The sequence below is a fragment of the Pseudonaja textilis genome, chromosome 1, assembly GCF_049901715.1.
Source record: "Pseudonaja textilis isolate UNSWEBS1 chromosome 1, rPseTex1.2, whole genome shotgun sequence".
NCBI classification, from domain to species: domain Eukaryota; kingdom Metazoa; phylum Chordata; class Lepidosauria; order Squamata; family Elapidae; genus Pseudonaja; species Pseudonaja textilis.
The window spans coordinates 42683579-42710089 of record NC_141990.1 but is presented as its reverse complement, the minus strand read 5'-3'; the positions used below and the strand labels follow the sequence as shown (position 1 = coordinate 42710089).

The following is a 26511-nucleotide window of genomic DNA, read 5'->3' as shown; positions in this document are numbered from 1 at the left end:
GACTGTATATTTCCCCCATACAAGAGCTTCTTACACACAGAAATTCAAGTCCAGGTACAGAAGAAATTTATCCTTTGGTATAATTTTATATATGCAAAGTACATTTCTTTCTATTAATTTATTCCTTGCTATATAATACTTTAGAACAGGGGTATCAAACTCAAGTCATCATGGCATCACATGATATATTGGGACTTTTCCCCCCTCTCATTAAACCGCACATGGGTGTTGCCAGCACATGACGCATCCGACTTGTGGGCTAGGAGTTTGACAGCCCTGCTTTAGAACAACTACATCTGAGATTTAAAACTTAATAAATCTAAATTGTTCCCTAAAAAAGAAAAAGTTGTAGCATAGTGGCTGGGAAATTCTAGGAGCTGAAATCCACACATCTTAAAAGTTGCCAAGATTGAAAAACACTGAGCTACAGTGTTGAGGGTGTTACTGGAGAATGCAATGGCTATGCAATTTATTTAATGTATGTATGAACACTCCACCTGTGCTTGAGAACTGGAAGAACACTATAGTAAAAGAATGAATGAAAACTAGAAAGATATTATTCTGTTAAGTGTGCCTGGGGAGATACTTAGCATAATTTTGGTTGAAAGTGCACAAGAAATAACAATGAACAATTTGGGAAGCATGCTGAAACTTTGTGCCCAGCAAGAGGTCAAATTGTGGTTTTTCAGCAGGTCATTGAATAATATATATCAATGAAAAGGAAAGCTAATTGTTTGTTGATTTAAAGAAAGTGAATAGACTTGAAAGTGATAAATAGCCTTGAATTACACATACTTTCAAATATGAAGATAAAAGTTGATTGCTGAATGGAATAGGAACATAATGGATGTAAAGCATTCAAGAGAATAAATGGAACACTTAGACACTGTTTATACATTGGGAAAACAGAAAAACAAAGTTTCAGACTCCTCTTATATGCTTAATGTATTTATAGATAAATGTATAAGCAATGCTTATGATTGCATTAGAAGTATGTTGCTTAATTTTAAATGTGAATGTACATTTGTATGGAAGCTATTCTGTGTTGGTTGTGAACTAAATAGTTTGCAGCAAATGAAAAAATATGTGATACAATGAATAGTGTACTTCTGAAAATAAATATATCCAAAGATGAAGATAGCTGTGTCTGATAGGAAAAGAGAGAGGCTCATGGCAAAAAAATTGGAACAAGAGAATTGAATCTGTATGCCTTGGGAGGAGGGTTACAACAAAGGGGCAAAATGGACGGCGACATTTGAAAATGTGCCAACAGCTGGAATACATTATAGGAAGCCCTCACTTATCAACTTTAATTGGGAAAAGCAACTCCTTGGGCCAGGCAAAGATGTCATTAAGTGAAACATCATATGACTACCCCAATAAGTGACTGTTATTCTGGCAACCCTTATTGTCAATGTAAAAACAAATCCCAAAGAGTCATTAGGCAAGGACCAGCCCGATCCAAGCCATTCCTGGTTTGGTTCCCCCCAGCCCTGAACCTTGGTTTTTCCAACACAAGGGATTACCTTTCCTTCAACTCTGCTTGGCTTGAAACTATTGTTGAAAAGTTAAGCGACAGAAAGTCCCCCACAGATATGGCAAGTAGACTATTGTTACATCATGGCAAAGAAGTTCTGAACCCCAGAGCCTTAGCATGATAAGCAGCCCCAATAAGAAATCTCAGAGCAATGGCATGGTAAGCAGCCTCACAGTTGCAATGTACCAAGCCCCAGAAAAATGACTGCTTGGCACCCCATCTCCTCCAGTGGTTTGCTGAATGGGAAGTGCCCCATATCACTCGGCTGAACTCATCTTGCCCATGATTCCACAGCAACAGAAGTGGCTTTCCAAAAACCATGCCTCCTTGAGTGGCCCTCTTACCCCACCCTGATGTTACTGGTGTGCAATTAAGGTGGGGAAAACAGAAAAAAAAATATGTCTCATCATGGCAAGAAGCCCAGTGCCATGGCAAAGGACTGTCCCAGCCAGCAGCTGTAGATAACAAAGTACTGGACCAGCCTGGGTGGCAGGGTCATTTTTTGATGGGCAACAGCATACATCTGCCCACCTTCAGCTGTCACCCATCTGCTTGCAGGACATTTCTGCGGCACCTCTATATATGGCTGAAATGTAGTCCAGAAGAGGGAGGATAGTGGAAGAAGACAACAAACAGCTGGGTGAGGGCAGTGTAGAAGGCTGTATTCACTGCAGACAATTTTGAATTGTTATCACATTACTACAGGGGCACTGCGATTGTCATTAGTTCAAGGATCAGTCATAGGTCCATTTTTTCAGCACACTCAAGGCTTTGAATGGTCATTGAATAGGTCCTTGGGTAATTGGGACCAGAATCTCCATTGCTAAGCAATGCAGTTGTAAAACACGACATCACATGACCATGGGGTTTAGAGATGAGAATCCTGGCAGACCCCATTGCTGCCATTAAATGAGGACGATAATTCATGAAGTAAGAACCAAATGTAACTACAACTTGCTACTTCCTGTAGGTTTCCCAAAATCAAAATCAATGGGGAAGGCAGCAGGAAGTCACTATTTACAATCATTAGAAGCCTTTCCTTTTTAGGAGGCTCATAAGCTGGCCAGTGGACAAGAGCTACAAGTGGGCAGGTAATTTCTATACAGTGCAGGTGGGCAAGATTGTGGTGGGTGGATACTATGAGCAGGCAAACAGGTGGGTTCAAAAGACAGGTAGGAGGGCATGTAGTTGGGTGCTATAGGCAAGTACAAGTGTGGGTAGTTGGGCAGTGGGTGCTATATGTGGGTGTGAATCAGACTGCAAAACACAACTGTTTAACACATTAGACATAATGAGCTAACACTGGTGTTTGCTTAACAATAATTAAGCTCATGCTCAGTATATTAACATATCAAATCTATACTTTCATTACCTCTCAGTGTTTTAAAGTAAAATTAGAAAGATAATTAAAAGTGTCTTTCTACAAAGGGAAAATGAAAGGAGCTTTAATATGGTATTTTAAATAGTGCATTTAAAACAGAAAAAATAAACCTTCAAGTTAAATTCTTCATAGGTATACCAGCAGCAGGAAATTCTTATTTTCATTCAGTTAGGTTCCCCTACTGCCCAAGATAAAGCTCAAAGAAGTATACATTAATTTATTATTCCATTTTGTATTGAATTCATGGGAATTTAGTTAAGAAAAGCATGAATAAACCCTGTATATTTACTTACATAGATATTTAAACAGATCTTTTCAAATTGCTTGGCATCTAGCAATTTCATGGCTGATTATATAGAAAGTGTAATGTTCCTGATCATTATATTTAACTACCTCTCAAATGACAATATCTGGTTTAAATTCAAGCAGGCTTCAAGAACAGAAAAAGTGGGAAAAATTCTGGCAATGGTGGCGAACAGCAGCAAGGGCTACAATTAGGAAAGCATTCAAACATATGGAAATTTGAAATGGCATCAATGGTATCAGTGGTAAATCAGTAGTTTGCTCACCACATTATAAAAAAGATGTTGAGACTCTAGAAAAATACAGAGAAGAGCAACCAGAATGATTAGGGGACTGGAGGCTAAAACATACAACGAACGGTTGCAGAAACTGGGCTTGGCTAGTCTAGTAAAGAGAAGGACCAGGGGAGACATGATAGCGGTCTTCCAATATTTGAGGGGCTGCCACAGGGAGTAAGGGGTCAAGCTATTTTCTAAAGAGCCTGTAGGCCAGACAAGGAATAATGGATGGAAACTGAACAAGGAGAGATTTAACCTGGAAATAAGGAGAAACTTTCTGACAATGAGAACAATCAACCAGTAGCACAGCTTGCCCTCAGAAGTTGTGGGAGCGCCATCACTTGAGACCTTCAAGAAGAGACTGGACTGCCATTTGTCAGAAATGGTGTAGGGTCTCCCCCTTGGCCAGGGGTTTGGACTAGATGACTTATAAGGTCCCTTCCAACTCTGATTATCTGTTATCTGCCTCCTCTCCTTGGGGAGCCATGGCAATAACCATTTAGCATTGACTCTAGAAACTGATAGTCAATGCTTTACATATGAAATGTCCATTTTTTACCTCTATGGCTAAGGACAGTAAACTAGATCTAGCACTTCCTTCTATTTCTCTTCTCCACTAAGATGTTATATATCACAGTTTACCAAGACTGTTAAGCAAATCTGCCTTCCCCCATTGACTTGCTTGTCAGAAAAGCCAGCTGGGGAGGTTATAAATGATGATCACATGACATCAGAACAGTGCAACTGTCATAAATACATACCAGCTGCCAAGAGCCCAAATTTGAACACATGACCATGAGGATGCTGCAACAGTTAATAAGCGTGTAAACCAGTTATAAGTCACTTTTTTCAGTGCAGTTGTAACTTTGAACAGTCACTAAATGAATGGCTGTAAGCCGAGCACTACCTGTAACAGTTAAGATTCTGTTGTAGGACAATAAAGAAAACAATTTAGGCATCATGTCTACTTTGTCACTTGAGTTGCAAATTATTTTTGTGAATTATTCACAGATATAATTCAAATTTATTAAGCCATGAAAAAGAATGTACAAGAATGTAAAATAGTTCAACATCAGTAAAATGAAGAGAAAAAAAAAGATTGATGAATGTGGTGTTTGTTTTTCAAGGAACAGCAAGGCAACATGCTTAATACCAGAAATCAAACAACACTGCTTAAGTTCATTGACTTCAGAAAACACTCTTTTATACTGCATGGTTCTAAAATAAACACTTTGGGGAAACAGAGAACAAGCTATTGTACCTTGGCTTCCATTTTCTTTCAGACAGAAACCGATCGAGCAAACATTCCTAAGGGCTTGCCTTGCCTGTGTTTCTATAAAGTTAATAACCGAGCTGTCAGTCAAGGCATATATAAATACAGTAATGCTTTCTGCTTTAGAAGGTCTCTTATTTACAAGAGCAGCCAGCCAAGATTCTGAAATGATTGCATGGTCTGTTGGCTTTGATCTCTTTTATACCCTACTCTCCCAGTATCTGTTAGTTTGCTATTTATGATACCTTTGTGTATTTAGGCATAAGTTAAGCCACTGTGAAAAGCCAGCACTTCTTAATGATGGAGGTAAATATATCAGGTAGTACAAAAGATAAAAAAAAACAACCCCAAATACAGTCATTTGTTTATGCAGGAGACTGATAACATTATTTTTCTAATGTTAAAAAAATATTAAATGTTATTGAAGCATGTATTAGCTTTGTAGTTGTAGAAACATCCCACCTCTTGCATTTATTGTTTAAGACGTTCCCAGGATATCAAAACTAATCTCAGCTGACTTACAATTGTGAGTGCAGCCTTGGAAGAATATCACAGCTTTGCTACCAAACAGCCCCATCTTGAAACAACATTGTGGTTAGCATTCTGAAAAAGCTTTCCTTCTAGGTAAGGAACAATTGCCACTTGTTCTTGTGACAATGTTACTAAAGATATATAAGGTTCCGTTCTGCACCTTTTTAAGCGGGATTATGTAGCAGTTATTCCTAAAGGTCAGAAATTTGCCTCTACAAAAAAAAGCAGTTTTTAAAGAAGTCCCACTACAGAAAGTTGAGCAGCACATGAGAAAATACAATGAGAAAGATTGGTTCAAACTAAAGAACAACAAAGGAGAAGAGCTCCTTGTTGAATGAATATATGATTAAAAATGCATCAACTTGTAAACAACATTCCTGTGATACTATCATTGTGGAATCTAGATGAGAACCAAAAAGGAAGCTGATGATCATTCGAGGAGAATGATAGTGTGTGTGTGTGTGTGTGTGTGTGTGTGTGTGTGTGTGTGTGTATGTATGTATGTATGTATGTATGTATGAATGATGTTTCATGTTTCGAGACCTCCCATCTCCATAAAGGTTATAGTTATAGATCCTTTTGAAGAAACACATGATATAAACACAATAATTAATAGAATGCTTAGTGAAAATTCAATAATGACCGAGAAGACATAGATTTCAGATGATGATTCAGAGGATTTTTTTTCAAGATGATTCAGATGATCATTTTAATGCATTATATGCAATGTAAGCCAAATGTTTGTGATGATATTAGAAATGTATCTGTTGGAGATGTGAATACATGTTGCAATCGGGGCTAAAAATATGAATGAATTGCCGCAAATGTTAGACCAGGGCTGGGCAATTAATTTTCCCAAGGGGCCATTTGACAACTGGGATTGTTGTAAAAGGCAGCCATCGTCCAGCCGCCGACACCCTGGCCCTGATGCTGGCACCGCCCCATCCCCGACCCTGAAGCTGTACCACCATCCCACCACTGATGCCAACATTGCATCAATGCCCCATTCCTATCCCCTCCTCCCCCGTCCCCACTACTGGCAATGTATTGTCCTCTGCCGCAGCCTGGAGTGGGACTGCCTGTCGGCCCACAGGCCATAAAATGCCCAGGTCTGTTTTAGACTATATGATATAAGGAGCAGTATGGATCTGATGGTTAACATATCATACACCAAGGCTGTGTTTGATGTGAAAAACAGAGGAATGATTGCAAATAATGCATAACTGATGAAAAACTAGAATAAGTAGATGAATTGATATTCTTTGGTTGAATGTTTGCTAACAATAGGGAAATGGAGAGAGAAATTTTAAGATGTGCAGATGCCTGCAAAAATGTAATTGATGGTATGTAGTCTATTCTATTGCAAGAAATGTTTGTACAATTAGAATATCTGTGGAGATCTAATAGCAGCATTTCTGCTGTTTGGAATGCAGCTCAGATATAGCAAGTACTATTGTTACATATGCAAATGAGGCAGCTGTGCAAAAGTACCACAATAGATTAAAAACAAATGGCCACTCTTATATTTGATTTAGGACAGAAAAATATGGTACATGAGCCAGTTGTTGATCTAACAAAGGTATTTTTGCCTCCACTTCACATAAAACTTGCACTGATGAAAAATGTTGTGAAAGTGATGAAGCAGAAAGATGAAGATTTCTGTTTTTTTGAGACAGGTGCTTCCAAGAATAACTGATGCCAAGATTAAGATACGTCATCAATGACAAGTGGTTTGAGGGTCCATTAGTGGAGCCAGATAAAATTGACTGGAAAGCAATTCAAGAATGTCGTTGATAATTTTCTTGGCAACTACAGAGCACCAAACTATATTCACCTGATTGACAAACTTTTTACAACACACAAGATCATGAAGTGCAATCTATTTCAGAAGATTCATTTTCTGCATTCACATTTGGATTTCTTTCCCAATAATCTAGATCTCAGTGACAACCATGGCAAAAAGTTTCACCAGGATATTGACAGAATGGAAAAACAATAATGGAACAACTGGAATGCATCAACACCGACTATTGCTGAATACAGCAGCGAGCTGCATCAGACACCAAGTACAAACTAAAATCAGCAACAAAACACTTTTAGCTCTGTTAAATTCATGCAACATTTTGAAAACTTTATGCAGTTACATATATTATAGCACTTAAAAGTTAATTTCATATTTCTCAGGATACCTACATGACAAAGACTTTCTGAAATTATACTTGTGTTCAGTTTGAAAGGATCTATTATACTCACCGAATCTTTTTGAGAAAGAATAGCAGAATCTCTAAGCATTATATATGATATATCATTCAAAACCAGCTCCTTACCGAACCTATGATCCTTAGCTACGGTCATCCCTATCTTTAAAAAGGTGACCCCAGCCTGGTTGAAAACTACAGACCAATCTCACTGTGTTGTGTCACGTGCAAAGTCATGGAATCAATCATTAACCAATTCATCACCCTCCACTTAGAGTCAAACAACCTACTCTCCCAAAAACAATTTGGTTTCAGGAAAAAATTATCCTGCAACCTACAACTCCTACGCTGCAAAAACATATGGACTAGTCTACTCGACCAGGGTAAAGCAATAGACGCAATTTACATAGACTTCTGCAAAGCCTTTGATTCAGTGGTACATGACAAACTACTGTTAAAACTAAACTCTTACAGAATTTCTGGATCCCTTCATAAGTGGATTACTGCATTCCTGTCAAACAGGCAACAAATAGTAAAAATAGGGAGTGCTATATCAAACCCTGCTCCAGTCAACTCCACTCCAGTGGTGTCCCCAAGGCAGCGTTTTAGGACCCACACTCTTTATACTCTATATAAATGATCTTTGCTATCTCCTTATTCATAACTGTGTCCTCTTCATGGATGATGTAAAACTATTCAACACCACCGACAATGCTATTGTTCTTCAAAGTGACCTTGATTATGTGTCTGAATGGTCAAACATTTGGCAACTCCAAATCTCGACCAACAAATGCTCTGTCCTACACATTGGTAAAAAAAATCAGTTCACCAAATACAAGCTAGGCAGATATGACCTTGTTGATGAGCCTCACTCTGTCAAGGACCTCAGAGTACTCATATCTAATGATCTAAGCGCTAGAACTCACTGTAACAGCATTGCCAAAAAGGCATTAAGAGTTGTAAATCTAATCTTACAAAGCTTCTTCTCTGGAAGTATTGAATTGCTAACTAGGGCATTCAAAACCTTTGCTAGACCAATACTCGAATACAGCTCATCTGTCTGGAATCTGCACTGTATATCAGACATTAATACAATTGAGTGAGTCCAGAAGTATTTCACAAGAAGAGTACTACACTCCTCTGCTCGCAACAGAATACCCTATACCACCAGACTTGAAATTTTACGCTTGGATAATCTTGAACTACGCCACCTACAGTTGGACTTAAGCGTAGTACACAAAATTATCTGCTACTATGTCCTACCAGCCAATAACTACTTCAGCTTCAACCACAACAATACAAGAGTACACAACAGATACAAACTCAATGTTAACCGCTTCAAACTTGATTGCAGAAAGTACAACTTCAGCAACAGAGTGGTCAATGACTGGAATGCACTTCCTGACTCTGTTGTTACATCCTCAAACTATCCACTATTGACCTCACTCCATTCCTAAGAGGTCTGTAAGGGACATGCATAAGTGCACCATCGTGCCTCCCGTCCCTGTCTTATTGTCCCCATTTATGTGTACCTATTTCCTATATTCTTACTGATGTTTATACTTATACCGATTATCTTATAAGTGATTGACAAATAAAATAAAATAAAAACTTTGGGAAAAAATTGTTGTCCATGTAATTAAAGGATACGATCAATGCATCCGAATGTATGTAATTTTTAAGATCATTTTTGAAAAAAGGCTCCATATCTTTTGGTAAAATTATGTTTCACATATAAATTTACATGTAATCAAACTTTATCAATTTGTTTTCGACTATAATACATTTTACAGAAGTTATTTCTTTACTAAAATAAACATACCTGTTTTTCTTTGAGTTCTCATCCTTTCCTCTCTTCACTCCAAATATTCTTGTAATGAGGGTGCTAAAGAGAAGCGTAGATGAATTTCTCACCTAATATATTAAGCAACATGGCAAATATTAACATATTTGTATTCAGTTTCTAATAAGATTGTTTATTTATTAAATGTATATGCCACTCCATCTTATCCTGAAGATCGACCCAAATGAGGGGTCAAATGTTACTTTGTGCCCACAAAAGGCCAGCCCTCCTTGAATTCCAGTATCAACTGCCAATTTGCCTTGACCATTAATAGTTCAGATTCTTAATAGCCAGCTAGCATAGATTAAACCTGTACTCTTTCGAACAGCTTGGTTCCTGATTTCTTGCACCTGACATTCTTGATCAACAAGCAATGCAGTAAGGATTCCCCGCTTTCTTCTTACCCCTAATAGCGTATTTTAAGAAACAAGGGGGGAGAAAACCGCATCCCCTACATATTTTTATGAATATCATCATCATCCAGTTTCCTAGAAGATGGATATCTAGAAACCAAAGGATTTGACAGTAATTTCGTACTATGTTTTATATTACAATTTAAGTGTTCTAATTTTATCAGTACTTTATAATACATCTAGATAGATATATCTCACTTTGCTCATCACAACTCATTGTGAATAACAGAGATTTAATCTTCATAAAAGGGAATTGAGTTTTTTACATCAAAATACATATGCAATCCATCACAAGCTTCTCTTTCTCTGTAGTTAAAAGATCAAAGTTTTGGGACCATCAAAAAAAGATAATCTGTTTCTGATGCCCTGGAATGGTCTGCTGGCCTCTAGTGTTATGAAGGTTTCAGATACATTAACTTGTAAAAGTTCCTTTAAATCCTGTGGATAATTTTTTGTTTAATCCCAAATAAAATGGGAAAATACATCAAATCAGTTGAATGCTCAGGTGATAACTAGGGAAAATGTCAAGGCATTGATTAATCAAAGGAATTGGAAGAAAAAATATGGATTTTTTCTCATTTCATTTTTACTCAAATAAAATTCCATTGAATAAAAATAGAATCTACAATTTTACAAACATTTGGGGCAATGACAAAAGAAATCATATACCAGATGTTTTCAGTTCATAGTAAAATACAATTAATTGATACTAGACCTGGATATTCAATTTTCCTCACTGTTTACCATAGGCCAAGTTGATAAATATATAGCACAAAATAAAATCAAACTATATGTTGCATTTATTTACTTTTGGGACTGTTGATTCAGCAATAGTTGATTACAGTAAAGTTTTAATATGCATGCAAGGTTTTCATGACATGGTTATTACCTGTCAATACCCCAGTTACTTGTCGTATCAATCAATATCAATAGTGTAAATGATACTGTTTTAGATGTGACAAGAAAGCCACATTCTGTATCTCAAGTATGTGAAAGATGACTTAATTGCTTAATACTGGTAATGTGATTCTTTTTTTCCCCTCAATCAGATTGGCATGAGTAGTTTATAACTGGCCTTGGATAATTACTGTCAAATCTTACAAAGTTACATACTAAAGATAAAAGGGCAACTGACTCATTCATTGAGAAATGCCAACATATTGTTATCTATGTGTATTATTTGCCTCATCTGGCAGTCAATTCGCTCAATATAAAACTTTGAAGGTAAATGATGTCACTCATAAAGGAGGTATCAAATGCAATTCCTTCAATAATTAAAGCAAGATTGGTCCTTCATTTCTGTACAGCACTAAAAGCTGGGATATGCATATCTCATTGACAAGGACTCCTCTTGAAATAAATAGTTAAGACCAATTCTAATACATTGCCTTCTTCTCTCTATTCTGAAATAGGCATACTTCTAATCAAATCAAGTTTCTCTATTAGAATGTTTAATTTTGTTCTCAAATTACAATCACCAGGTAGCAGAATTGTCTTCAGATATGAAGGATAGGTGCAAGAAAGATACAACATGGTCTCAAGGTCTGGGCCCTCAGAGTTTGTTTTTTATATTAGCCTTTTTTCATTTTCAATCATTTTCCAGGAAAAAAAAACAATTATATAAAATCCAGATATATGATACAGCTATCCAAAGTGGCCTATAGTATCTAATGAAAAGACTGCAATATGGTGATAGTGTAATGCAAAACAAATTTGAAGGTAAAAATTATTTGAAAAGTATTCATCCCTTTACAGGAATTTCTTGATATAATTAAGAAAGCAGCAAGTGCCTTCAACTGTACAAGATGTATAAGTTATTTGTAATCTGTCAATGCCCTTATGGTTAATGGTGCTGAAGAGGATATTGCAGTTCATATAAAATATTTAATCTCAATCCCCCTGAAAATCAGTACTGGACTGATTTCAGAAATTTCACTTCTTTGCTCTACTAGTAAAACAATATAAATATTTATTTGCTCTAATAGTAAGGCAATCCTTATGGCTGTGGAAAGGCTTCTTTGAGCAAATGTTCAAAGCAGGGGCATGTTTTGCTTAATGATTATAACTGAGTATATGTTTAGAACAGTCTCTGATTCTTTTGTCAGATTTCTTATTTGACTGGTTATTTTGGGGGGGTTGTCTGTGTGTGTGTTAGCTGTAATTTCAGGTGCATATGTTTTCATCTTATTAATGGATTATGGTAAAGCACAACACTTATGACTACATTTTAATAACTCCCTAAATATCTTAACATACTGATCCATTATTTTCCATCTGTTTTTAATATAGTGTTGACATTAGGTGTCTGATGCTTTCAACAGCCTATTTGCATAAAAGTCCCATATGTAAATTGCAGAATAAAGTTTGCGAATAAGATAGTTTAAAAATATAAACAATGTGACCTTATTTAGACCATATATGAAAACATCTGATTATGTAGTCTCCATATTGAGCCATAGTGGTGCAGTGGTTAGAATGCGGTATTGCAGGCTAATTCTGCTGACTGCCAGGAGTTTGATCCTCACTGGCTCGAGACTGCCTCAGCCTTCCAGCCTTCCAAGGCTGGTAAAATGAGGACCCAGATTGTTGGGAGCAATATGCTGACTCTGTAAACAGCTTAGAGATGGCTGTAAAGCATTGTGAAGTGGTATATAAGTCTAAGTGCTATTGCTATTGCTATATGAATACCTGCAAGAACTAATTGGAAGTTCTATCCTGCACTTTCAGAGAACAGCACTCAAATCTAACAAGGGAGAGACTGGGTTTCTTTCTCTATGGACACAAAGCTATGTATGAATAGTGTACATATTTCTGTGAATATTTATGGCTTGCATGCAACTTATGATTCTGAAATGCCAGTAAAACCAGTCAAAAAATAGTCTCTCATTTTAGACCAAGAGACTACTACTGGCTAAAATTATTGTTTTAACTGGCTAAGCAACATTTGAAGATATAACAAATAAAATTTTAAAAATAACTGGACTTTTAATTTCAACAAATCACCCTGTATCATAAGATAATGGACATCATTTTTTTCAGTCAAATAAGTTTTAGCCTTTAATATAAAAAAAATTAAAGAAAAATCAAACCAAAAAGTTAGTGGATGTAATAACCAATTTTAGTGGTTTTACATGTTGTTTCATGGTGTGTTTCCTATGCGAGCATGTTAGCTATATACTCCCAATACTTCTATCTAATTTATAAAAAAAAAATATTTTTAAAAATCAGACATTATAAAGTTAGAGAAACCATAATCCCTGGTCTGGTCACTATTAACATAATGCTTTCAAACTTAATATCCTATAAGTAAAGAATCAACTTACTGCCCAGACAGAAGAAGTAAAACCTAATATTGCTGCTTGCATCCCATCTGCCACATAAGGAATGATATTTTCACCTAAGCGGGTATCCTTGAATAAAGCTCTTAAGATATTTAATGCATGAACCTGGGGGAGTAAGTTAACAAAAGAACTTTAGTTGAAATGTATCAGAAAGTTATGTATGCCAACTTTTATAAAAAAAAAATACAAATGGGGTACAAATCCTAATCAGTACCCTCTATATCTCACAATCATTCCACAGGACTTGCAATTTAAGGCCCTTGATATTTAGATTTGGCCCCAAGAGTTGGCCTTCAATTGAATTAAAATAAAAGATGAGAAGTTTTAAGCACAGAGGAGGAATCATATCAAATTTAAATTCTGTTTACAGACTTTCTCCTCTGAATTAACACAGAAAGAGATAGAGAGAGAGATGCTTTACCTGAGAAATTATACTTGAAGGTATATCTGAAGGTAAAGCTAAGCTTATCAAACTTTTCATAGTCATTTTTAGTAGACTTGCTTTACCTTTCTTTGGTTCTGAAGCTAGCAAGGCCTGGAATAAAAAAGAAATAAAATAAAGTGATATAATATACCTTTATTACATTTAAACATGATAACTTGAAAATACCAAACATAAGCTTCAAGTATCAAGAAGTAGCAAAAGAACATATAAACATTTCAATAAAGGAAAATGCAGAATTGTGATTTGCATTTCGGTGTCATGCTTATGCAAAATTCTCATATGTATCTTTCTGGGAAACTGAAGCAATTCATCAAAAAATTAAAAAGTTCTTTTAATATATTATATTTAGGGCAAAGGAAGTAGAAAATTGTAAGAACAAATGTATTGCCAACTTCATAAATACTCATGTTGTTTACAGAGATGAATGAGAAAATATAGCAAGTAAAGACTGTTCAACATTTCGGCCATAAAAGTGGCATCAAAATAGTACTCAAATACTAAATGAAAAACCAAAACTTAGAAGAAGCAGGCAAATACATTATGAGAAAACCTGAAAATTAGCCTTTGTGTATGTATGCACATATGCTTTACATTTCAACAACTTTGACACTATTTTATATCCTTGTCCTATTTCAGGGAACAAGTTTCCAAAATCCATGGGGCAAATAAAATTATAATAACCTAAGAGCAATTCTCCAATATAATCCTGAATTCCTTCTATCTTCAGTGTTGTAATTATTTCTAAAACAGATTTGGAACATTGAAAATGTAAGATAGATACAGTGCTAAAAGGAAATTCTTTTTATTCTCTTCCCACGTATACTATACCAAAAGTGCTTCAGGAGGGCTGTAATCCTATAGCAGCAACTTTGGGTAAATACCCTCCTTTTGGACACTGCAGTATATTTGTATGTACATATGTGTTGGGTTTAATTAAAGTGTGAGGGCTGAATATTAAAAGTATCTTCTCATCATCACCAAGCCTTCCTTCTAAATTTTTTGTTCTTTTATTTTGTATTGTAGCATATATAGTATTTTGTATTTCATTTAATTTGCATTTGATTCTTTAGTCTCCATATAGGTTACCTAAGTCTATAACCACAATTATTAGAATCAATTATAGTTTTGTGTTTTCTGAAGATTTTTTAAAATTGTATTTGTGTTTCAAAGATCTTTAATTGGAATTAAATGGTATGTATGTAGTTAACAAGGTATACATTTGCTATTGTTTAAAAGATCCCCAGTAGAACTGTATTAAGAAATAGTCTTGAATTCAAGTCATTCTCCTAAATCATATTCGTAAACAATATGTAGGACTTCAAAGCAAGTATAGTATTTGATAAAAGATGCCCATTTTGTGGGAAGAAAGATAATTGTAATTTCATCTAAAATATTACTAATAACAAGTCAAAAGGCTTGCTAATCCAGTTAAGCTTTATAGGTCTCTGCAAAGAACTAACAGAACAACATAACTGGAAGAAATTCTAATACCATTAGAATAATCCAAACAAAAATTTCTTAGTATTTAACTAACAATACATTGTGTGTGTCTCAAATGATTTAGTCCAGAAACTGTGGTTATATCAAGATCAAATATATATGGTACCTGTATATAGAAAGGAATTCCAGCACTGCGTCTAGTGACACACAGTTTAGATGAAGGATCACTACATTTAATTTCTTCCAGGACATTGTATAACCATTGCTGTGGCAATTTGTGTAATTCTTCATTATTACTCCTATTAAGAGTAGAAAAACAAATCTATTAAGAGTAGGGAATGATAGAATTCAAAACTAAAGAAATATTCTACAAAATGCTTAATATTTTGACGTAGAAGACCTAAAAATTTGGAAGAATTGTATGAAAGTCATTAAGTTTCAAAAATAAGTATTTCAAATACACCAGAGAAGAATTCCTTTGGCATTGCCCAACATGATGTTTCTTATTTTTACAAATCTGCATTATTAAAGAGCATCAGGTGACATAAATTTTGTCACCACAATTGCTATTCTCTTATAATATATATAACTAAGCATCTCTAGGACACTCTTTTATAATTTGTCATTGGTTTATTTACTTACAGAACACATATGGCTACCTAATATAATGATCCTAGGCAGTTCATAACTATTAGTAAAAACAGAGTTAAAACAAAACCACTATTCTCCCCCTCACCCCCGACACCAAACCAAACAAGCTGCCAGTTATACCCCACCATGGTAGCCTAATGCTTGTATGGGAAGATACAGGTTTTCATGGTCATTATATATTTCCCGTGTGCTTCCTGTTAAGTATTTTGCAAGCCAGTTTGATGTGGTGGCTAAAGACCTGACCTAGAAACCAGAATACTGAGTTCCTGGTCTCTTTTAGGCATGAAAACTAGCTGGGTAACTTTCAACCTATCATTTTCTCTCAGCCAACCACACCTCACTCATTTTACTTCCATTTGCAGATCTTTGTATTTTGTGATTTTCTCCAGTTTTCTTCTCTATTCCACTGTAACCAGGTACTGCCACAACCACTATCCAGAGTTTTTTGTCCTTCTTATCAATAATAGTTGGGCCTGGGGTGTTACGTGGCAGGTGCTTGTCTATGTGAATTCTAAAGTCAGAGCATTTTAACTTCTTCATTTTCTGTTATTTTATTGTTGCTGATTATGTTATTATATTTATTCTTACTTATACCTGTACTGTACCATACCGTACCGTACCAGACCAGACCAGACCATACTACACTATGCTTAAGGTTCCACTAATTCTTGCTTGCAGGCAAATGTTATTTCTTAAAGATATTCAAATTCATTCATTCACTGCTATTTCATTATGCCATTGTCAGTATGTAGTCAGTGTGTGCAATCTTTTTGCAGTATTATTATTATTATAGCTTATCCTACAATCAGCCAGATGGTTATGCTTCTTGCCATGCTAAATAGAAATCCTGATAAATAGTCTGGATATTGTTCTGTACCTCCCAAACCTTACACTAAGGTCTCCATTGTGTCCATATTTATGGAGTTCAGTTGCATTTGCATATTGCAAAAATAGTATGGCATCTGGTTTTTGCATCATGCAATTTTGTTGAGTAAAGATGTGCTATGGTTTAGGAAAAGGACCTTGATACTAAGGAATTATATGATCTCTCTTTAAAGTATTTCTCAACAGATTAGAATTACTAAACCATCCACTTACTTGTAATCAAGTAATAATTTCTTCCATTACAACAAGTGTTTCTCAACTTTATTAAGATGTATGGACTTCAACTCCCAGAATTCCCATACAAGCATACTAGTTGAAAAAGTCCACCCATCTTAAAGTTGCCACTGATAAGAAACATTGTTTGATGAATAACAAAACCTTAAAAAAAACCCACAATGTTTTTCTTCCCTATACTGTATCAAACATAATCTAAACAGTTTATAAATTTCTATTTATTTATTAAATTTATATGCCACCTATCTCACTATCCAAAGCTAATCTTTTGTCTTAGGGGCTTCCAATTAATTTTTCAAGGTTATTTATGCTTTTTTCTACAATGTCTTCCTAAAAAATAGATTGTGGCAATAAAGTAATTTTCTACAGAAAGTGGTAGCATAGTCCTTTTCTAAATTCCCCCAAACAATCTGTATTACACACTTTTTGCCTTTCATCTATTTTCAACTAACTGGAGAGTACATGAATCAACAGACCTCCTGAAATACTAGAACAACAGAAATACAATTTATATTTGTGCATGGGACTTGTTACTCCTCACTTACCATGGAAAGTACTCAAGGCAGTATTTTGGCAGAAAAAAATGGTAATAATTAAACTACAATTATTTAAAAGAGTTTAAAATTGTGCTCCAACTTTAGCTAGAAGTTCTTTACATGTCAATATTCTGCCCAAATAAAATTCAAATTTCTGGAAGCAGCCACAGAAAAAAAAATCCTGGTGATAAGTGTGGGAACAATAAAAGACTATTTAATTTAAGTCAGCAAAATGAAGAGGGAAAAGGTGAAAAATGAGCTATATTTTCTATAGTTCAGTATAGGCTTTAACTCAAATATATTACTTTTTTCCAGGTATTTCATCAAATAAGGATGGGGAACCAGTTATTGTTAAACTGTAAAACTCATAAATAGGTATACGTATCATAATAACTAGACTAATGGGAGCAAGTAGCCAATGCCACCTCATGAACCGACCAACCATACATCAATAAGAAATGTCCACTAAGAAGTAGGGTGCCTTTTTGCCTTATCTTCACATGAACGAAAACTGAATTTTTTTCAGATGGCATCTGAAAAGTAATTATTTATGTCATAGTTAACAGTTTGAGTTTATTGTTTAATTTGCTTTGAATACTGCTGTTCGCAATGATCTCTTCATCAGCTAAACTGAGGTTTTTCAGATTGTATATCAATAAGTTGCTCGTTAAATCTGATATGGACTTGGATTTTTAATCTAGAAAGATACACGAGAAACTTATTGAGTTTTATATAAATCAGACTATGTGACATCAACTAATTAACATTCTACTAATATTCCTAATGAGTTCTCCTCTATCTTGAAACTTTACATTTCAATTGTTTTTTAAAAAAACTGCAGGAATGGCAACTAGAATTTATAAAGACTATATCATGAAAGAAAATACACCCAAGCTACCACACAGCTGAAAATAAGTTGCTGCACTTATCTCTGAACAAACATTTTAACTCCTGCTAAGATTAATAGAAAGACAAAAATATACTGAAATGAAATCTGACAGACCCCTAGCATTATAACATGGTACTGCTTTGATAATGCCAGAAGTAATTTAATCTTGTTTCAGTTATCCACTAACTTGCACATTTTGGGGCAAGCAAAATTTTGGTTGTCCTAAAGTAATAAAAACATTAAGAACTATTGACTTTAAAAACAAAAAAGACTACTCCCTTTAATTTGGCAGCTGTGCAACACTAGACTAGCTGAAAAATTATTTCCATGGGAAACAAGTTTCCCTAAAAATATGAAAGGGAAAATTGAGCTTTAAAAATAACATGCTAGTCACAGATCCAGGCATGATTTTACCCAACTTAAGAGTCCAAGCCCATATCAGATTTAAGCAACTCATTTATATAATCTGCAAAACCTCACTTGAAAACATAGTTAGCTGATATATAAACCATTGTGGTTCCAATTCAGCAAATACTCATTGTGGTTTCTCAGACTATTTTAACTGGCATGAGAAAAATTCAGTTGCCTACATATTCAAAATACTTTCTCTGATCATTTTCAATGAATACAATAAATGTTCCACACAATCTGCATCCTTCTACCCCACCAGTATAGCAGGCTAAAAATAATTTAATAGATTCCTTGCTTCAATTTTAACTTTGCTGTGTAATTATTTGAAATATAATGGTACATACTGAAATTATATTTGAATTACAAATTCAAATTACATTTGAAATGTAATGGTTAACCAAAGAAATATCAAAGTATAATTTTATTCTACACCAACAATAATCTCCTTCTGCAACACCTCACTGATATATTTAAATTTATATCCTTTAATGCTGTCTCCCCCTTACACAACTATCAGAGCGAATTTTACAGAGTACAAAGACACAAATGCCCCCTTTTTAATTACATCTTGAGCCAAGAAATAATCATCTCCAGCTCTACTTCCTGACAGAGAAAATTTATAATAGGGTTGGCTGTCCCTGATGGCTAAGTTTCAGTGATGACAAAGAGAACATTTATTTTTAAATTAAAGAAATAAGTAACATGTATTTATTTATCCCACCTCTATTACTTACTAAGTAACTCAAAGACACAAACATTCATAATCCTCATTCCTATTTCCCTCCACAACAACTATGTGGGGTGTGTTGAGAGAGAGTGTGTGTGACTGGCCCATGGTCACCCAACCTGCTAGGATTCAGTCTCCTGATTTCTAGACCAGCACTTTTTTTTATTTATTTATATATGTGTGTGTGTGTGTGTGTGTGATTGTGAGTGATGTGAGGAAGAAGCAGCTGCAATCTCACATCACTCTGAGAAGCACAGAGCTGAAGAAAGAAGCCTGAAGATGATGAATAAGACTTCATCGAAACGTTGCCTAGATACTTCGAATCTTATGCGGGAGAAAACCCGAACAACCAAAGATCCACATACAAATACCCGCGAGAACCTCAGAAAAATATATATATATATATATATATATGGCTTTCAACATATACAGAAAGACCACTTGCTTTTTGCTTCAATTATCATTTGTTCTTTCACTCAGCTGAAGGCCACAGAATTCAAAATGGCTCTGAGTGATTTGCAACAAGCAACAAAAACATTAAAATAAAGTCATAGTATTTGAAACAACATTTCCGAATAGCACTGCACAGTTGAGGAAGCTCAGCCCTCTTTGTTCTCAGATGAGGACTATTCTCTTCAAAGTCTTTGGAAGCACAACAATGGGGGAACAGTCTAGATATCAGGGGACAATCTGTTCCATGGGAGAAAAGCTATCACTGTGAAGGCTTGACTGGCCCTATGGATGGCATTTACCTTAGAGAAGCTAAAGGGAAAGGGGAGGGGGAAGGTGTTTTTGTGAAAGAAGACATTATTTGGTATAGCTAAAATGCAGTAATATTTTTGCTCAATATTTCTGCAAACAAGGACAATAAATCCGAATAAGCAATGGCTGCTTTCAGATAAGGATTAAAAGTAAAGGTGTTCATAACAGAACAATTTACCTTGAGAATACTTCAGTAAGTTTTATAAAGCCAGCATAAGCTAGCTCAAATGCTCCTCTGTGTCTTGATTTTAGGAGATGATTCTTGAAATATTCCCCAATATCTTTTACCTGGTAGAAGGGAAAAAATGAGAAAAATGTACACCATGTACACAAAAACACTTTTGACAAACAAATGGTGAATGATAAAGTTCATATGGAGAATCTTCTGCATATATATAAAATAATATAGCTCATGGAAAAATGTCTACGGAGATGCTCAATCATCCAGGTCATGATTGTTCCAAAAGTGCTTTCCAAAAGGCAATTGGACTTAGGGTTTTTTTCTTGAAAATTTTTTGCTTCTCATCCAAGAAGCTTCTTCAGTTCAGAACTGAACTTTTCAAAAGCACATTTAGGTTAGCAGGCAATGAAAAAAAAAGGTTCTTGTCTTAAATCCTCATCGACCAGGCTTATCAGTGTAAAGTACCTCAACTAAGAAGCACATGATGAATTTGTATACCTCTATTTTAGTAATGTCTTTTTCCATTCATTTTAAATTAATTACATTAACAATTGTTTTAAGGAAAATTGGATTAAAAATAATTTGAATTTTAAAAACCTAACAGCAGCAGTAGTAATGTTATAAATATTAAAATGGATATTGTAATGTAACGTAATAATTTAGGAATGCAACAATTGTAGTGCAATTGAATATGCAATGCAATAATTTAGGAATGGACTTTAGGAGACTTAAGTCATTACATGAATTCACTGAATGTTTTTCCTTTCAATGTCTCTTTAGTACTCTTGCTGCAATCAGCAGCAACATGTTATGCATAGATGCAATATAGGTAGTGCCTTGTACAAACAATATTTGTGTAAATGTGTTCCTCTGAGTTACTCTTTGACTCCAAATGACTACTGGATAGATCCCTGCAGTTTTCTTGGTAAGGTTTTCAGAAGTGGTTTGCCACTGCCTTCTTTCCAGGGCTGAGACAGAGTGACTAATTCAAGGTCTTCCAGCAGATTTGGTGCTTACAGTTGAGACTAGAACTTATAGTCTCCTGTTTTCTACCCTGATGCCTTAATCATTACACCAAATTGTCTCTAACAAATGAAGCCTTAATCAAATAAGTAAGGTTTATTTCAGAATATTATTTTATCACTCTATTGATTGATTCCCTTTACAGAACACTGTAAAAGACCCCACAGTCTCCTGGATTCTAGCCCAGTGCTAATTGGTGCTGGTTAAGGCACCACTACACCAAACTAGCTCTAAACCAGAGGCCCCCAATCCCCGGTCCGCAACCGGTCCACACAAAGCCCCATCTGTGGAATGCAGGCAGCATGCAAAAGCATACCCCCTCCAGTCCACAGAAAACGTTTCTCCACAGAATCAGTCCCTGGTGCCCAAAAGATTGGGGGGCGCTGCTCTAAACATTATTTACTGTAAGTAAATTAAGATGATTGCATTTCTACCTCCAAAGTCATCCTTAAGCTTAGTATGAGCCACAATTTAAAAATATAAAACTTCTCCACAGATTACATACTGGATAGAAAATAAAGTATAATGTGGTACACATGGAGGCAAGATGTGAAGAGTTGGGAAGAAACTGTCCAAGGGATTAATATGCACATTGAAAAGTTCACAACAAACCAAATGTATTTCATGAATCATTACTCTACACACAGACACACACACACATTGTAACCTTATATAGAATTTCAAATATTTGAACATTCAAATTATCAAATGATAATATTCTCTCTTTTCTCACCACTCATGCCAAGTAACTATGCTATGCCAGAAGAATTTGCACATGCAGTTGTCTTGTGGAATGAACTCGGGAACAGAGTTAAATAAAATCCATGAAGCCATGCATTCAATGCATATAACTGAATGGGCAAAAAAAAATCAATATTATTAGGATTGTTTTATTTATAATTATTCAGATTTATAATCTTCAAACAATAATTGAGGTTATAGCATGATAAAGTGTGAAAAAAATGTAAGAGATTTTTTTTAAATGCTATTGACCAAACAGCTAATATTTATAGCTATTTGTCAGGCAAAATGCATGGCATTGGCTTTAAAAAGTGAACCCAAGTCTTTAAAATCAAATCCTGTTTGACTTAGAACTGAAAAGGAGCTTAATGATATATCAGTGGTCATTTCTCTGCACTTCCAAAACGTTGCAAGACTGAACACACAGCTGTGAGCCAGATGAAAACATCTGTTTGAGACGTGTAAATAAACATGTTAGAATTATTTCCAAAACTCTATATTCAGCACGACATCAATACTTCTTCAGTCTAAAATGGTATCATAATTTTGAAAAACTAGAGTTTTATTTTTGAACTCTCATCATAAACTTCCCCCAGAAAAAAACAAAAAAAGTCTATATCACGTATATAGTCTCTAAGGCTGGAAACTGACTTGGTTAAAACCATATGGAAAAGGGAAAAGGTCATCAATTAAAAACAGAAATCTAATAAATCCAAAATATTTCCAAATGAAATACTTGTGGTAAGCTAATTTCTTGTAAACACTGCAGTCCATTCTCTTGAACAGTCCCAGATGGTGTGCTTGCCTTCATGGTCTTAAAAAATTGGGGGGGTGGGGAGAGAGAGAGAGAGGTTTAAAAACAGGTCTGAGTGAGCATAATTCTGTCATCTAGCCTACAGAGAATATGATATCCTCAATCAAGCAATGTGTTTGTTATCCAAAATTACAGACCATAATGAATGAGAATTTCATCAAATCTCACCTTGCTGCTTGCCAAATGGAAAACATAAATGTGGAAGTCAGTAAATGAACTTTAATATATACATATAAGCGCTCTCCTAAATAGAAGATTCCTAAGTCCATATGGTTGGAATATAGACAAAAGCATCTATATTCTATTAAAACTCACATTATGACTTTTTAATTGGGTAAATGGTATATCATAAGGCAAAAAATTTTGAACCAAGGTACCTCAAATGGGCTAACTTACAGAATGTGTCCAAAATGCACAAGCCATGACTTCTAAAGTTGTGGCTGCTTCAGTGCTACTGGTTGCTGCTATGCTGCTGATGCAGACATATAATCTCCATTTTCAATGGTATGTGACAGTTTCCCAAAATATTATATTTTATATAAAATATTATAATTTTATATTTTTTTATTTTTCTTGTACGTATCCATGTATTCATAACTATGTTTTTACTTATACCTATTATCTTGTAAGCAATTGACAAATAAAAATAGTTTAGCAATCTCTCTGTTCCTCTCCAATTCAGCAGCAGCCACTTACCAGTAGGGAGGAGAGGGGAGGGGGATACCTTTGCATCCTTCCCAGTCTGTATCACCCCCTCCACCAATCTATGGTCCCACTGCCTTTTTGCCTATCATAGTCATTCTCTTTTTCTATTAAGAAAAAAACATCTATGAAATGATGATCCAATCGAGCATGGGTTGTCAGTTTTAAAGGAAACTCTTCCAAGACAATTGGGTATTTAGTAATAAAGTAAAATATGCTGAAATAGAAATGTCAGAATTTGACTGCTATAATATTCTTTACTTCAACATTATTTCTGTTAATGTTAATGTTAAAGCATTCATGAGCTGCCCTAGAACCGTGATGGTGAACCTATGCCACGCCTGCCAGAAGTGGCACACAGAGCCATCTCTCGGGCACGCCAGATGTCGCCCGTTGCTCTTCTGGGTTCTGGCGCACATGGTCTTTGCGTGCGAAGGAACACCGGAAACTGGAAGAACAGCTCGCCGGAGGGCATGCGTGCACCAGCCAGCTGGTCTTTGCGTGCGCATTAGAAACAGGAAGACCAGGTGGCTGACGTGCATGCACGTGCCGACAAGCTAAGCTTCTTCCCGGTGCTCCTGTGTGTGCACATCAGGGAGCTGCTCTTCCGCTTTTCCGCCCACGTGCTCCTGTTTCAGCTTTTGGTGCCGAAAAGGTTAGCCACCACTAACCTAGAACATTGCTTAAATAAGTTGTTTGAACTAATTAAGAAAGACCAAGGAAGAGAAAGGGAACAATTAATAAAATCCCCATTTTAAAATAAGTGCACTGCTGTTAATATCATCCCAAAAATTATTCCTATCTATTTTTCATCAAGACATTGTTATTATTTGAAACACACCAGACAGGGAACTATGGAACTGTGACAGAATAAAATGATCCCAATAATTCATGCAGTAAATACTGAAATTCTCTGGATAAACAAATCATAACATCTTAGATACCCTACCTGGTCCATTGTTATCAGTGCATCTGAACAACTAGGAAGCATCTGTACAGGCAGAAGTTGACATAACTTCCCTAAAAGTAATGAAACCTCCTTCATGCTTCGCCAGCAACACACCAACACCATTTGAGCTGTGACATCACTTGTATGTTGTTCTTTACCTTAAAAAAATAAACACAAAGCGAAACTTCTTACAACAGTTCTAACAATCTTTTAAAAATCACTTCCCAGGATTATTTAGCAATGCAATCTTTGAGCAATAATGGTAAATCAGCACTATCCATGAAAATATGTAAGATTAAATACATGGATCACAAACTAACTAGCCTGGAAAACAATTAAGAGATTAGAGGTTGGGCTGAAGCTCAGAAGCAATGCATATAACAGTCTTGCAAGGATTCTACAATTATTAAGAAAATGCTGTCATCTGAAACCTTGCAAAATTGTTGGCCCTTAAAACTAATCCAGTAGTCTTCAGACATTTTAGGCTTTGTTTCTCAAAATTCCCAAGCATAGGGCTAAATTAGAAAAGTTTAAGGTACTGGTGTAGATATTTCTGTTAGGTGAACTAAAGACCTGACTTGGTATAGGTTAGCTTCTGTGTTTCAAAATCCAGGCATATTTTCAAGAAACAGGATTTATAACCATCTCAAGTGAATGCACATTAACCGTCAAGCAACATCCTCCGAACACAGTGTCAAGTTATGAAATGTAGTTCTGTTTTTTGATGGTATATGAGTTCACACTGCAAAAGCTGATTACGTATTGGATGTTATGCTATTCAAATGTTAGCTTTGACCAGATGATAGATCTAAGCTTCAAGACAGATTCCTCTGAACAGATAATCAGAATTTCCTAGGTGTAAAACTATTTTGATCTATTTGGTATTGCAAGGATAAAGTCCTGATACTAAATATAGTGTTTTCATTTTCTTCAACATCCATATGCAGAGAAAACCCAAAATAGCAAGTCATAAAATCTTGTTTACACTTTGGAACTGACTCATATGGATCAGCAGCATAAGCGAAATAAATACTCCCCACCACTCAATTTATCTCTGTAAACCAAACATCTGAAACCTGGACTACCCTAATCAAACCTACTCTCTCCTCTTTCCTTACCAAAAGTGTGTCACATCTGTTGTGCATCTGCGTCAAAAACTGCAATGTATAGAGACAGTCCTAATGTAGGGAGTCAGTCTCGTGTTTAATTATATTGACCCACTCTATATATATGACAAAAAGGACTAGATCTGTAGGATAGCCCTGTTAAGCTTATGGTAGCACCTTTTCTAATGTTTTATTTAAAAGTGTAAGTTTTTCCCCTCCTTACTGTTTTATTTGTTTGAAATACAGATTCTGATAAATCTGTGAAATCCAACTACTCCATCTAATGTTCTTAATGTGAACAGCAAATGTGAACCAAATAGGAGAGAGGAGAGCACCTGTGGCACCCCACTTAGTTGGAACTGAGGGCAGGACCTCTCCTCCTCAAACACCACTGACTGAATCAATCCTGAAGAAAGAAAGCAATCCAGCACAACATTATGCTACCCTCCCTAATCCTCCAAGTCAATCCAGGATATCATGTTGGGTGATATCAAAAACTGCTGGGAGGTCAAATACTGCAAGGATGGATGAACCACCCCACCTCATATACTAGGAATCATCCAAAGTGCAACCAAGGCCGTTTTTATCCCACATCGGGTTCTGAATCTTGATTGAAAAAGATATAGATAATCTACTTCGTCAAGGCCTTTTGAAGCTATTGGTAACCATCTTCTCAATCACCTTTTCAAAAAGGAAAGGTTAATCCCAGGATGAAAGTTGTCCAGTATACTGGGGTCCAGCAATGGCTTCTTGAAAATGGGGTGAACCAAGGCCTCTCTGAGAATAAAAGAACAATCCCCTCACTCAAAGAAGAATTAACTACCACTAGAACCACTCAGGTCTCACACACAGAAACTCAGGTCACTTTAACTATCCATATTTGCTCATCAACTGCTAAAAGTTTAACCACTGGCATC

General features: G+C 35.6%; 1 protein-coding gene across 1 annotated transcript in view; it reads right to left on the bottom strand.

Moving 5' to 3' along the window:
• The window catches only part of THADA (THADA armadillo repeat containing), a 104199-nt gene that overhangs the window by 47018 nt on the left and 30670 nt on the right, over window positions 1-26511 (bottom strand). Inside the window, exons 21-26 of the mRNA XM_026695833.2 lie at window positions 24489-24646; window positions 20257-20366; window positions 15150-15282; window positions 13520-13633; window positions 13081-13203; window positions 9324-9415 (exon numbers count right to left, since the gene is read on the bottom strand). Coding sequence (XP_026551618.1) covers window positions 9324-9415; window positions 13081-13203; window positions 13520-13633; window positions 15150-15282; window positions 20257-20366; window positions 24489-24646 — 730 coding nt within the window. The remainder of the gene's footprint in view (window positions 1-9323; window positions 9416-13080; window positions 13204-13519; window positions 13634-15149; window positions 15283-20256; window positions 20367-24488; window positions 24647-26511) is intronic.